The sequence below is a fragment of the Thalassophryne amazonica genome, chromosome 17 (assembly GCF_902500255.1).
Source record: "Thalassophryne amazonica chromosome 17, fThaAma1.1, whole genome shotgun sequence".
Classification (NCBI taxonomy): domain Eukaryota; kingdom Metazoa; phylum Chordata; class Actinopteri; order Batrachoidiformes; family Batrachoididae; genus Thalassophryne; species Thalassophryne amazonica.
The window spans coordinates 26,790,628-26,805,059 of record NC_047119.1 but is presented as its reverse complement, the minus strand read 5'-3'; the positions used below and the strand labels follow the sequence as shown (position 1 = coordinate 26,805,059).

The 14,432-nt window shown below is 38.8% G+C and overlaps 1 protein-coding gene and 1 long non-coding RNA gene across 3 annotated transcripts; one reads left to right on the top strand and one right to left on the bottom strand.

Moving 5' to 3' along the window:
- Positions 1-576: 576 nt before the first annotated feature.
- Positions 577-2,474, top strand: LOC117529512. Its single transcript, XR_004566033.1, has 3 exons — positions 577-707; positions 1,063-1,149; positions 2,189-2,474. It is a non-coding gene; the product is annotated as an uncharacterized LOC117529512 (long non-coding RNA).
- A 2,846-nt stretch (positions 2,475-5,320) lies between these two features.
- LOC117529841 (PR domain zinc finger protein 12-like) lies at positions 5,321-14,202 on the bottom strand. 2 transcript variants are annotated; one of them, XM_034192712.1, is made up of 5 exons: positions 13,731-14,202; positions 12,231-12,421; positions 11,975-12,130; positions 9,044-9,158; positions 5,321-6,092 (listed from the first exon to the last, which is right to left on the bottom strand). In XM_034192712.1, the coding sequence occupies exons 1-5, from the start codon at positions 13,936-13,938 to the stop codon at positions 5,656-5,658; spliced, it is 1,107 nt and encodes a 368-aa protein (XP_034048603.1). In that variant the 5' UTR covers positions 13,939-14,202; the 3' UTR covers positions 5,321-5,655. The 2 variants fall into 2 exon arrangements, with proteins under 2 accessions (XP_034048603.1, XP_034048604.1); XM_034192713.1 differs by having other exon boundaries at positions 5,321-6,089.
- Between the last annotated feature and the right edge of the window lie 230 nt (positions 14,203-14,432).

Below are 14,432 nucleotides of genomic sequence, written 5' to 3'. Positions count from 1 at the left end.
TAACATAAGTCAAACTTACTAACTCGGCAGTCTGGTGATATGCCATAGTTTTTAAATTAAAAAAACTGGAATAGTGGTCTTGGTGGTTCTTAATGTTGATTTGTTAGGGGTTTTTGTTATACTGTTTTGTTTTCAACTCTTGCTGTAAAACCTTTACATTATTTTATCATGATGTAAATGCACTTAAACTAAAATTTCTTGATTCTCAGGCACCATACAAAAGGCATTCACTGCAATTAGCAGAGCATGCACAGGATTAATGGAGTTAATCAGTCAGTCAGTCAGTCAGTCAGTTGGTGAGTCAGTCACTGAGTCAATCAGTGACTGACTCACCAACTGACAGCATGCGGGTGTGAATGTGTTTGTCTATATGTGGCCCTGTGACAGACTGGTGTCCTGTCCGGGGTGTACCCCACCTCACGCCCTATGACTGCTGGGATAGGCTCCCCCGTGACCTTTAACTGGAGTAAGTGGGTATAGAAAATGGATGGATGGACAAATCCATGGAATGGGGAGGCCTTGCTGCTAATTGCAGGGTGGTGGTGGCCGCTAGAGGCCGCTGTTGCTTGTGTTTTATTTATTAATGACGTGTCGTGGATCCTCACAGACACACTCAGACGTTTCCCCTTTTGGTGTCAGTGTCTCACCAATCAACACCTGGACTTCAAGTAACTAAAGGGGAACTATGCTGTGACAAATATTCTCTGGTAAGTAGGAAAATTTAAAGTATGGCTTTTGATTATATATATATATATATATATATATATATATTTTTTTTTTTTTTTTTTTTTTTTTTTTTTATCAAACAGACAAATTTATATAAAGAAGATGTCATGTACAACACATTTTCCAGAAAGAACTTTATTAATTTCAGCATGGTGAACAACTAATTTAATGCTAAAATTGATATCATGACTAAAAAGCGATGTTCACAGAGAGCTTTAAACCTGATCAGGGTGCGATCATGTTACCGGTTACACAACAGAGAACACAAGAAGGTTATTGTTACTGGAAACAAATCATATTCAAAAACCTTCTGTCTGTCTGTTTGTTGTTTATCAGCGCTGGCTACAGTCGCTGAGTGGATTTGCTGTTGTGGGTCTTCAGAGAAAAACGACGCCTCAGCAGGATGCCAACGCCAGCACAAAGGTAGAGCTCACTGTAAGACGACATTAATTATTAAAACAGAACACAATACTAAAATATACTCGGCCATATGAGCCTTATGTTCTTTATAATTTGCAGTTGTTTAATTAATTATTACAATCCTATTGTCTTACATACAATTTGTACATGTTCAATAAAGCCCCTCTATCAATCAATCCATCAAAAACAATATTTACGTTTTAACGGCGTTTGCAGGAGGCCTTGCGTGTGTGTATGTACATGAGCTTTTGACAAGAGCAGAAGTTGTGCAAATCAAGGAATATTTGTAGATCACCCTTTGTGTATTTGCTGATATGAAGGAGATAAATTTAACTCCATAGGAAATTAGCTTTGAGTTAGCGGAAGTTAGCGTGCACGCTAACATCCACAAAATGTCTTGTAAATGGCTCCAAAGGAGTTATCAAGTTCCAAAAAACAGCATTTTTAGTTTTTGAAGTGTTTATTTCTCACTAACTTTTATATAATATATGATAAAGAGGCTATGTTTACACACACACAAAACAGACTTTTGCAGCTAGCTACCAGCCTGTGACGTCACCATGCTAACGTCCGTGAAATAATAAGTTCAGAAGTGTTTATTTGTCACCAGCTTTTACATAATATATGAGAAACATGTACATAAACACACAAAATGAAGCAGTTTTGGAGAGGCCAGCCACTGACGTCACAGTCCAGCTCTACTCTGATTGGCTGTCACGCCCGCCACTCAAAAACAAGCCAAACAGATTGAAACAGAATGTAACTATTTGACCTCTTAAAATACCTCTTAAAATAGGTCAGTGTTAGCTATCTTTGAACTTGTCCAAGGTCTGTGCCTCAAGAATGTTCCCTGTGAATTTGAAAACTCTGGCAGTAACAGGACTGAACTTATGCTGAGCACAGACAGAGAGACGGATGTATGGACGGATGGATGCAAAGCCTTCACAATACCCAGTGGCCATATTTGATGGCCTCGGGTACAAAGGAAAAAGAAGCTGATTTACAGTAAGTTTTAACTCTATTTTTGTCCCTCACTGTGCAGGAGATCAAGTGTGGACAGTCTCCATTGACAAAGTCCAGTCAAGCCCAGTTCCTCCCAGTGTGAAGAACCATTAATTCTACCCTGATGAATGAACACAGTTCACCTCCGATAACTGATCTTTGGCACGTTTCAACACTCATGCTGATCTCTGCTTTGCCTTAATACTGGATTGTTGTTCAGTACTTGTAATTAATGATGACTTATCTGAAAATTCCTTGGGAAGTTGGATAATGTCTGACAGCTCGCAAGTGCAACACAAGAACTTCAATAAAACAATGTAAAAACACAGGGAATCTGCTCCTGTATCCAAATATTTCATACCATTTTAAAAAATGACTATTTTGGGAGGGATAATGTGTGTGTTGGGGGGGCTCTCAAAGCTGTCACACCTTCCTTTCTTTTCCTCAATGTGAATGTATACACTATATTTCCAGAAAGAAGGACTCTTTATAAACAAAGCAACAGCAAACAAATACCAGAATAGTTTGATGTAAGTTGCCAGAAATTCATTTTGGTCCACTAGATGTCTCTATTGCAGTGTTTGGACCATTTCACAACAGTGAATTATTTTTATTTATTTTCAAAATGTTTTTTTATTGAGAAAAATAACAATTTGGTAAGCATGATAAAAACTAAACAATTCTCATTTTAAATGTATATAAAAAGAAAATGACACACAATTGTATGGTGGAAAAAAGATAAAAATCTCAGGAAAATGAAATAAAAGGTGAATAGAAAATCAACCACCAAAAGCAGTTGTTTCATTCAGTGTTTTGAAACAATTATTTTCTGAAGCAACTGTTTCGTTTAATATTTTGAAACTAAGTTTTTTTGTTTGTTTGTTTGTTTTGATTTTTGTTTTTTGAAGCAATGACTTGATTTAGGGCAGCAGGGTGGTTCAGTGGTTAATACCTATTGCCTCTGAGCAAGAAGGTTGTGGGATTACTTCCCTTCTGGGCCATTCTGTGTGGAGTTTGAATGTTTGTATAGGTTGACTCCGGGTACTCCAACTTCCTCCCACATCCAAAGACATGCAGATTAGGTGAACTGGAATCTTTAAATTGACTGTAGGTGTTTGTCTGTCTATATGTGGCCCTGTGATAGTCTGGTATCCTGTCCAGGGTGTACCCAGCCTCTCACCCTATGTAGAGGAAAAATTGATTATTGCCTCATATTGTCAGGGCAGAAAGTCCTGAAAGTACTGGGCCAGAGTCATCCCCTGCTAGCATTCATCTTTGTTGATCTAACATGATGTGTTTCTCCAAATTCTCGACTAAACATCTGATCATGGCCCGGATTAGCCAAAAGCCATGTTTGTATTATTATTTTGTTTTCATCATGGGAGAGGTCCTGAACATGGCTCTCTGACTGTGGAAAGCCAGAAGGCTCTGTGGGTACATTTGCATGAGGTACCTTTTGGAAACTCCTCCAGGTGCACCTACTTTCTGCTTCAACCAAAAATAAAATCTCTCTGCATCGATATGTCTGAATCGTGAGTGCTCCTTATGTCGCCTGTCGCTTTTTTATGCTGACATCATCACAGAAATTCCACAACACCCTATGACAGCTGGGATAAGGGATAAGCTCCAGCCCCACATGACCCTTATTTGGAGTAAGGGGGTTATTCAAAATGAAAGAATTATTTTCTAAAGTTGTTTCATTTAGTATTTTGAAACATTTTTTTTTTTTAAGCAATTGCTTGGTTTAGGGAGGCATGCGGGATTAGTGGTTAGCACTGTTGCCTCATAGCAAGCAGGTTCTGGGATCACTTCCCACTTGATCTTTTCTATGTGGGTTCCCTCCAGGTGCTCCTGATCCTCTCACTTCCAGAGATGTGCAGGTTAGGTGAACTGGAAACTTTAAATGGACCGTAGATGCAAGTGTGAATGAGTTTGTCTATTTATATCTGGCCCTGCATTGGACCTGCCCAGGATGTATCTCGCCTCTACACCTATGTCTGCAGGGATAGGCTCTGGCCCCCCTGATGATTAGAGTAAGCGGGTATAGAGAATGAATGATTGCTTGATTTAGTTTCACAATTTTTTTTTTTTTCTTTTCATTTAGTGTTCGGAGGATTTCACAACATTAAAATCATTTTCTGACACAATTGCTTCATGTACTGTCACCAGTATTAATATTTTCTGAAACAACTGTTTCATTTGGCCCTATGATCGGTTGGCTGCTTGTTCAGGGTGTACACCGCCTCTCCCCAGACTTCTAGGATTGGCTCTAACTCCCCCATGACCCTTAATTAGAATAAATTGGTATAGAAAATGAATGAATAATCATCATGTACTAATCCTCAACCTCTGATAATCTACACTCCACTTTGTCTGAGGAGCTCTGAGAGTCAGTCTTGGGGCGGGGTCATAGGTCATCTGTATGTGCCCGACACAGGGTCTTGCAGTGTAAGGTGGTTCACAGAGTGCACTGTGCTAAGAACAAACTAGCTCACATTTTTTTCTTACATCAGTCCAGATTATGACAAATATAATCAGATAATCCCACCCACATGTTTTGTCCTGCCTTGTCTCTGTTTTGGAAATCTGTCTTTGACTCACTCTCAGCCATCACATTCGCTGACATTCGACTGTGAGTATTTCCAATACTGAATCATTTTCTAAAGCAATCATTTTTTAAAGCGGTTTTGTTTGATTCAAAGTTTAAAAAAACCTTAGAATGTGGAATATGTTGGGAGGGGTTTAATAGAATAATCCATCACCACCCTGTTTATGATGCCTGATGAATAAAACACTGAACTGTGCACATGGAAAGATTTATCAGCTGTTTGAAAACCTCTTGACACAAGAATATGATAGATGATGCTTTATTTAGAATAAAAGAAAGCACAAATGTATTTACATTCACAGTAGGACACAATTACAATTTTACAGTTCTGTACACAAATCTTCAGAGTATACAGTCGATATCAGGATAAAGTGACCATTTCAGTTTACAGTGTGGGACGATACAACTGAAACAACATGGTTTGGTTCATTTATTTCATCCTAGTGTACAAATCTCTGGTGTGACTTTTTCTAAAAGTACAATTCACCTGAGCTGGTGAGGCGGTGATGAAAAAAAACAAACAAACATAAAAAAATTGATCTAACATGTAGAAAATATAGTCTATGTTTTACATTTGCTTTACCCTGCAGAATGAATATATGATACTCATTCAAATCTAAAGATTGCACAGGGCAATATTACAAATTCTCCATTACAAAAGCTTTGTAATGGAGAATTTTGTTTTTATTTTTGTATGTTTTTATCATTAAAACATCTCTCTGCTGGAAGTGTGAACACATAGCAGCCAAACAACACAGGGGGAATGTGTATACAAATAAGGCAACACACTGAAATGTCTTTGCAAGCTGCTTTATAATCCATTTATTTGGAGCTTCCCTCATTATAGAGCTCCCTTCACTTGTAATCTAAAGTGCAAAACGTGCCTTGCCTCGCGCTCATCATAGGACCATGGTGGGGATGCGGTGTACCAGGGGCAGCTGGTGCTGTTGGGGGACAGCGGTCACTTGTTGGGGAGGAGTGGAAACCTGGGATGCACCGTCACTGACTGGCATCACCGGTTTGTGCCTGGCGCTCTTCTGGTGCGCCCTCAGGCCTGCCAGCTGGGAGTAGGCACTCTGGCACACGTGGCACTTGTAGGGGCGCTCGCCAGTGTGCAAACGCACGTGATTACGAAGCGTGGATGATTGGCTGAAGCGGCGGTTACAGAAACGGCAGACGAAGGGTTTGTCCAAAGTGTGGATGCGCATGTGGGAGCGCAGGTTGCTGCGTGAGTTGAAGCCCCGGTGGCAAATGACGCACCTCATACGACCGGCAGAGGTGGAGGAGGAAGATGGAGAGCACGTGGAAGAGCCGTCACAGGCGTGGGAGTCGTCTGGCGAGAGAAACAAGGGCAAGATTGAAATCAGGTGAAGTCTGTCCGGTGACAGACTTATGAAATCAGTCATCCAGTGAAATGGGTTCACAACATTTCCACCATTAACTTCATAAAAACTACTGCATACTCAGCTCTGAAATTTTGGGTTCTGATAGATAGAGCTGGGGACCAGTGAATCTCATATTTTGAACAATGTTGGCTTCTTTTAACATAATTTGCAGTTATTCTTTGATATATGAGTTAAAATAAGAACACTGGCACAGTCTGACACATTTTGTTAGTTAGGCACATGAAAAGTAGACCATGTCATTTATAAAACCTTGTTGCTAATCACAGGGTCATGGTGCTTATTAACAAATACAAATAAATAAGTAATAAATAAATAACAGAACTAAAAATGGAAGTTTTTAAAGTATAACATTCTTATAACAACTCGTTTTCACTAGGATTTCAATCCAGCAAGAAGTTGTAGGATGCTGCAATACTAAATTAAACTGAATCATGAGATAAATGCATCATTGCATTATATGAGTGGGGAAATTCATGTTTTTCAGGTTTTAAACCATCCCCCAAAATTTCACACATAATGAAGCCAGTAAAAAAAAAAAAAAGGATTTTTGAAAATTTGAACTAGATGTAAACCAATCCAGTTTCAAAATGCTTGCATTTTACATTAGATGTTGTGTCAGTGTTTCACAGCGCTTCAAATTAAATGAAGACATTGCATCATAAAGATTTACTTTTCTAAACATGCAAAACAAGAACACCTAAAAATAGTTGTTTCTTTACAAAATGTTTGTAACTGCAATGTTTGCTTCGGAAAATTACTTTCATAATGCTTGAAACACTAAATGTAACAATTACTTAAAAAATGTACTTTTTAAGAATGCTCAAAACACTAAACAATTGCTTCATAAAATAATTAACTTTCTCATAATACCTTAAACACTGCTTTGAAATGCTCCAAACACAAACTGAAACCATTTATTCATAAATTGATTTACACTCAACAAAAATATAAACGCAACACTTTTGGTTTTGCTCCCATTTTGTATGAGACGAACTCAAAGATCTAAAACTTTTTCCACATACACAATATCACCATTTCCCTCAAATATTGTTCACAAACCAGTCGAAATCTGTGACAGTGAGCACTTCTCCTTTGCTGAGATAATCCATCCCACCTCACAGGTGTGCCATATCAAGATGCTGATTAGACACCATGATTAGTGCACAGGTGTGCCTTAGACTGTCCACAGTAAAAGGCCACTCTGAAAGGTGCAGTTTTGTTTTACTGGGGGGGGGATACCAGTCAGTATCTGGTGTGACCACCATTTGCCTCATGCAGTGCAACACATCTCCTTCGCATAGAGTTGATCAGGTTGTCAATTGTGGCCTGTGGAATGTTGGTCCACTCCTCTTCAATGGCTGTGCGAAGTTGCTGGATATTGGCAGGAACTGGTACACGCTGTCGTATACGCCGGTCCAGAGCATCCCAAACATGTTCAATGGGTGACATGTCCGGTGAGTATGCCGGCCATGTAAGAACTGGGACATTTTCAGCTTCCAAGAATTGTGTACAGATCCTTGCAACATGGGGCCGTGCATTATCCTGCTGCAACATGAGGTGATGTTGTTGGATGTATGGCACAACAATGGGCCTCAGGATCTCATCACCGTATCTCTGTGCATTCAAAATGCCATCAATAAAATGCACCTGTGTTCTTCGTCCATAACAGACGCCTGCCCATACCATAACCCCACCGCCACCATGGGCCACTCGATCCACAACATTAACATCAGAAAACCGCTCACCCACACGACGCCACACACGCTGTCTGCCATCTGCCCTGGACAGTGTGAACCAGGATTCATCTGTGAAGAGAACACCTCTCCAACGTGCCAAATGCCAGCGAATGTGAGCATTTGTCCACTCAAGTCGGTTACGACGACGAAGTGGAGTCAGGTCGAGACCCCGATGAGGACGACGAGCATGTAGATGAGCTTCCCTGAGACGGTTTCTGACAGTTTGTGCAGAAATTCTTTGGTTATGCAAACTGATTGTTTCAGCAGCTGTCCGAGTGGCTGGTCTCAGACGATCTTGGAGGTGAACATGCTGGATGTGGAGGTCCTGGGCTGGTGTGGTTACACGTGGTCTGCGGTTGTGAGACTGGTTGGATGTACTGCCAAATTCTCTGAAACGCCTTTGGAGACGGCTTATGGTAGAGAAATGAACATTCAATCCACGAGCAACAGCTCTGGTTGACATTCCTGCTGTCAGCATGCCAATTGCACGCTCCCTCAAATCTTGCGACATCTGTGGCATTGTGCTGCGTGATAAAACTGCACCTTTAAGAGTGGCCTTTTATTGTGGGCAGTCTAAGGCACACCTGTGCACTAATCATGGTGTCTAATCAGCATCTTGATATGGCACACCTGTGAGGTGGGATGGATTATCTCAGCAAAGAAGTGCTCACTATCACAGATTTAGACTGGTTTGTGAACAATATTTGAGGGAAATGGTGATATTGTGTATGTGGAAAAAGTGTTAGATCTTTGAGTTCATCTCATACAAAATGGGACCAAAACCAAAGTGTTGCGTTTATATTTTTGTTGAGTGTAGTATTTCAAAATGCCACTGCCAAGGTAACATCTAGTGGACAATCCTCCCCCAAATTAATTCTTGGCTATAGGTCCCAACACCAATGTGATAGAAGACTTTATTTTAATACATTAATCATGATTAAAAAAAGAGCATGATTAAAAAGTGTATTACATTAGTGTGGTCGTGAAACCTTGAATGTTACATGTATCATTATTATTATTATTATTATTATTGTTGTTGTTCTTCTTCTTCTTATTATTATTATTATTATTAAAACTGTTATTAACAATAACAATTGTTCATGTACAAAAATAAAAAAATGACAGGAGCAGGTAAAATGCCTCACCATTCCTACTTTTCTTCTGGTGCTCATCATCAGTACTTGGAACACCGGGGATTCCCAGGAATGTGTTGTGACTGTTTCCGTACCAGACAAGAAGTTCCTGATCTGGTGGGATGGTCTGGGAAAGGAAAGTAATATTCCGTTCTGTAGTATTTTCAGGTAATTAGCTGTGTCCATTTTCTCAGATTACTACATGTCAGGCATCAGAATAAAAATAAAGATGATAAATGGTGTATTTCAGCTTGTAATGTATGTGGTCTGGAGATTTTATTCCAGTGGATATACATTTTAAGGGTCAAAGAATCACATTGTGTTAGTCACATAAACCTACGGGTGAGCAAAGGCAACATTTAAAAAAGATGTAAGAATAATATGTTTGGGAGGTCCTGTGACTTACAATCCGAAGCAACGTATGCATATGGAAAAAAATACTGCATTATCACCTATGGCCACAGGATGGCACCATATGCACATGTGGCAAGCTGTATACTGAATGAGATACTGTGATTCACAATCTGAGTAGAAAGGTGTCAGGCAATAAGCTGAATGCCAACCAACAATAAATAAATAAATAGAAGAAAGAAGAACATCTGAATAAAAAAGTCTTTATGTGTTTCAGAGAACTTAATAACTGAATAATGGAGAATTTTAATAAATGACAAAAAACAGGGAATGTAACTTTCATACTGCTCTGCACTCCACTTGTTTAGCCTCTATGAGAAAACAAGAACAGCACAGGCAGATCAGAGAGGCAAATCTAAAATAAGACTATTATCTTTTACAAAAAAAGAAAAAAGATCACAATAGAAACATTAATTAGCAGCCACTCTGCTTTGTATACATCTAATTCTGTCAGATCTCGGGAGTTCAGCTGAGAAGGTTCTGATCAGTGCTTGGATATTAGAACTCTGACAAAGACCAGGACCTGTGTGTTTCTTCGGATAAAACTGGAGTTGCGTCAGGAAGGGCATCTGCCATAAAACTTTTGCCAAATCCTGATGCAGATCTTTACTGGATCCACTGTTGTGACCATGAACAATCGGGGGCAGTCGAAAGACGAACAACAAATAACATTAATTAGCCTGTTAGCTTCTGCTTGCTAAAGCAGTGTAATAAATATTTGGAAATAAATAAATAATGCACTGGGTTTTCAAAAGTTTCATTACATTGCACCTTTACCTCACCTATAATCATCTGTCCTGTGGCCACAGGAAGCAGTTTACGTTGGAATTCTTTTTGCCTCATGAAATGTTAATTATCTCATCACCTTCTGCTTGCTAAAATTGCATTTGCATTAAAAATAAATAATGCACTGATTAAATTAGTGTTTCTTCTTGTTGCATGAAGCAGTAACATCAAATTTCAAAAACACATGGGACTTAATACACCAGTGAAACTTGTGTTTTCCCTCTTCATGATGCATTTTTTGACAGACGCAATTAATACTCCATTGTGAATTATTGTCCAGAAAATATAGTATTTTTTGTATTTACATATTTTATATTATAGTTTTGAATTTAAAAGGTTAAGGGTAACACACTAGTAGAGGTCGCTAAAATTTTTCAACAAACACATAGTTTAAATGCACATTAAAATTGGTTGGCTGCACTCATGCAACTTACTCATTGCTTTTTTCCCCTTCAGACGTAAACAACATACAAATAAGGAAGCTAAATCAAGATGTTTATATGTAAATTGAATTTTATATAGTTACCTAAATCTTGAAAGACAAAACACGACGTGACATAAGCATATAGCTACTCTCCACTGGAAATGTATACTTATAGCACAGTTATGAACTTCTGCCTTTACAACTGGAATTATAATTTTGAACATCACAAGAAGGAAACAATTGTTTTATTAAATTATTCATTAGCCTACTTATTAAAACCCAAGTTAGCCATTTAGCAATGCAACCTTTCTTACTTTTATGTGACGAACTCAGTGTTATTCCGTGACCCTTAAAACAAATATTTAACCACTTGAATCAAGTTTCTAGACCACCTACAAGGAGAAATACATTTTTTTTATTTTAATTTGTTGCTAATTATAAATACAAGATGGCCACCACTGAAGTTGAAACTTTTTTATATTGCTTATCAACATTAAAATGGTTAGTGCACTTGGTTTCAGTGCAACAGGTTCCTGGGACAAACCCCACCTCTGCCGCATTTCTCAGAGTTACGTCAGGAAGGGCATCCGGCGTAAAACTTGTGCCAATACAAATTGCGGATCCACTTTGGATTTGCTGTGGCAGCCCCAAGTGCAAATATATATATATATATATATATATATATATATATATATATATATATATATATGTATATGTATATATGTATATATATGTATATGTATATATATGTATATGTATATATATATATATATGTATATGTATATATATATATATATACATATACATACATATATATATATATATATATATATATATATATATATGTATATGTATATATATATATATACATATACATACATATATATATATATATATATATATATATATATATATATGTATATGTATATATATATATACATATACATATATATATATATATATATATATATATATATATATATATATATGTATATGTATATGTATATATATACATATACATATATACATATACATATATATATATATATATATATATATATATATATATATATATATATATATGTGTGTGTGTGTGTTTGCCACGTCCCCGCATATTTATTTTGACTGACTGTAAAAGAAAAAGTTCAGTTATTCAACAATTTTCAAAACATTTTTAGCAATTTTCCCCTTGGCCAGCAGGTTGTGCTGTTCTGCAAATCATTCTCATTCACATTTCTTGGTCTCTCGGCATCTCGCAGTCGTGTGTGCACGCTCAGTCGATCAGAAAGAGGTTTGAATCAGATTTGGGATTCGGGTCTCACCTCCACTGCCTTGTAGAAGATGCTGGTGCCGATCTGCACCACCTCCAGGTTCTGCTCCTGCTCGTTGCGGGCGCACTTTATGTAGGTCATCCAGCTGCGCTGGTCCTCCTGGCTGGCGTCGATGAAGCAGCGCACGGTGCCGTCCTCGTTGAACACCTGGAGCGCACGACAAGAAGTGGAGGGAAATAAAACGGTTTAAAAAGACCTGATCCGGGCTGAGCCTCGCGTCATCTGGAGATCCGACAGGCCGTCTCACCTCCCACATGAGGTTGTTGTTCTTCAGCAGGTCCACGTGTTCGGGAGTCAGGACTCTCCCAGTGAAGGGGCCCATTTCGGTGCCGGCCTTGATCCAGGTCTTTGAGAAGATGCCCAGCCCCTCACCTGGTATTGAACTTTGCGCGATGATCACCTCACTGGGCAGCACCAGACTGGACAGCTTCTGCACCTCTGCGGATACCCAAACGTAAATTAAAATCAGGACGGACACGCGCGCGGATTTTTCGTTTTATTTGGAAAAAAAACGCACGTACAACACGGAAAAGATTGTTTAAAAATGTTAAGTTGTGCAGAAAATGTCAGATAATAGTGAGAATTTATTTTTTTTTAATCCTAAAAGGAGAAAATCTTATTTTAGTCACGATTATCCGCCCTTTAATTCGATTGTCTGGTTGAATTGAAAGGTTTTGTTCCCCTCAGAAACCTTTCAGAATGGTTTTTAAAAAAACTTGCGCTTCTTTAATGTCAAAATCAAAGTTTTTTTTTCTCTTCTTCTTTCTCTTCAGGCTGCGAAAAATCCTGACCGAATAGGGGTTAAATGGTCCCTCTTTGCCCAGGGGCCAACGATTTGTCATGCTTCTGATGTGATATTCATTAAACCTTACTGGAAAAGAAACCTCTAATTCCAAATTCATTATCCTTTTAAGAACTTTGTAGCAATAAATTTGCGCTGAATGAAGCGAAGGCTTGTTTAAAAGACTCAGGAATTTCTGCAACAAAAAAAGAGAAAAAAAAATGGAAAGGCGATTAGATGGTTGACATGCAATGAATAGCATTAGATTTAGCCTTCACGGCGCATTATGCGAGGAACAGCAAATCTTTTAAAGAGAGAAAAAGAGAAAAGCAGCGGAGCCCCATAGCTGCCAACAGAGGAAAAGAGACTGTCCGGAGATTGATGGATGCAAGAGAGAGAGAGAGAGAGAGAGAGAGAGAGAAAAGGGATGTTTCATAGAAAAGAAACTTTTTTCTCTCTCTCTCCTCCAGGTTTAAGTGGAAACTTTCCCAGGTCAAGCGCAAAGTTAACCAGATCCGCCGCAGATCAATGCGTCAGAACGCAAATGGCGCAAAAAAAAAAAAAAAAAAAAAAAAAATCCAAAAGGATGAATGTGCGCAAAATGCACAGAAATATGAGCAACAAGTGATTGAACGTTCAAAAGTGGAATTTTTGAGAATTTACGCATCACGCAACACTATATGTTTTGTGCGGCAATTTATATAAAAAAAAAAAGGCTAAAATGCTTCATAACAATTTTTTTAAATGAATGTGAGTATTAAATGTTAGTGTTTTCTTAAAAAAAATGAAATTATTTAATTTTTAAAATAATATTACGTTGTGTTTTGGAGGTTAGTATTTCATAATATTTATTCATATATTTTATAATAGCTATTTAGTCGTTTGGAATGATTTAACATCACGGCAGATAAACGAAAATTGGTTTTAACAAACTGAAAAGTGTTTAGAAAATAAATCTCAGCCTACCTCCGGCGAACGACTGCGCCAGGACCTCCGCGGTGAACGCGGTTTTGGGGCTGCGCTCCTCCGCCAGGTGTTCGCCCAGAACGTTCCTCCACCTGCCGTACAGGAAACTGTGCAGAATGTCCGACGTGATCACGTCCGACAGCGCGCGGCTCGGACACTTAAATCCAGACTTGAGGGCCAAAGAGTCGCTGGGCAACACGGAGCCCATGTTTTGCGCAAATAAGAGCGAAATGCAAAAAAACAGAAGAAGCTGAAGAGGGGAGAAGGTGCTGCTTCTGCGGCACTCTGCTCCAAACTGGCGCCGACGATCTCTTTTATACAAGTGGCTGCGTGACCCCTGTCTAATTATTTATTAATGGCACACCCCTCACCACGTGGACCTGCCTGCTTCTCGCACGCACACGCACACACTGAGAGAAAAACTTTACTCCAGTAATTTACTCTTTGCGCACATCCCCAACCGCCCCCCCCCCCCCCGCGCGCGCATTTTACGTCAATAACCACAGAGATATGAAACAGTGAGTATTATAAAATGAAAAGTTCTTTAATTAATTTTCCATTGCCTGCGTGCATGTGTGCGTATAAAGTAATGTTCCTTTCAAAATAAAACTCGGATATCTATGGAACAGATGTTCGCAGCTTGTAAATTGCTCGACGCCCTTCATGCAGCCTTTCATAGCCTATTTGTCCAAAAAGCAGCTT

What these genes read in the sequence shown, in the direction of transcription:
- LOC117529841 (XM_034192712.1), bottom strand. Translation starts at nt 13,938, where the DNA reads ATGGGCTCCGTGTTGCCCAGCGACTCTTTGGCCCTCAAGTCTGGATTT. An exon ending in GGCGCAGTCGTTCGCCGGAG is followed by an intron (nt 12,422 to 13,730) that starts GTAGGCTGAGAT and finishes GGGTATCCGCAG; the next exon opens with AGGTGCAGAAGCTGTCCAGT. An exon ending in TCTTCTACAAGGCAGTGGAG is followed by an intron (nt 9,159 to 11,974) that starts GTGAGACCCGAA and finishes TTCCTTTCCCAG; the next exon opens with ACCATCCCACCAGATCAGGA.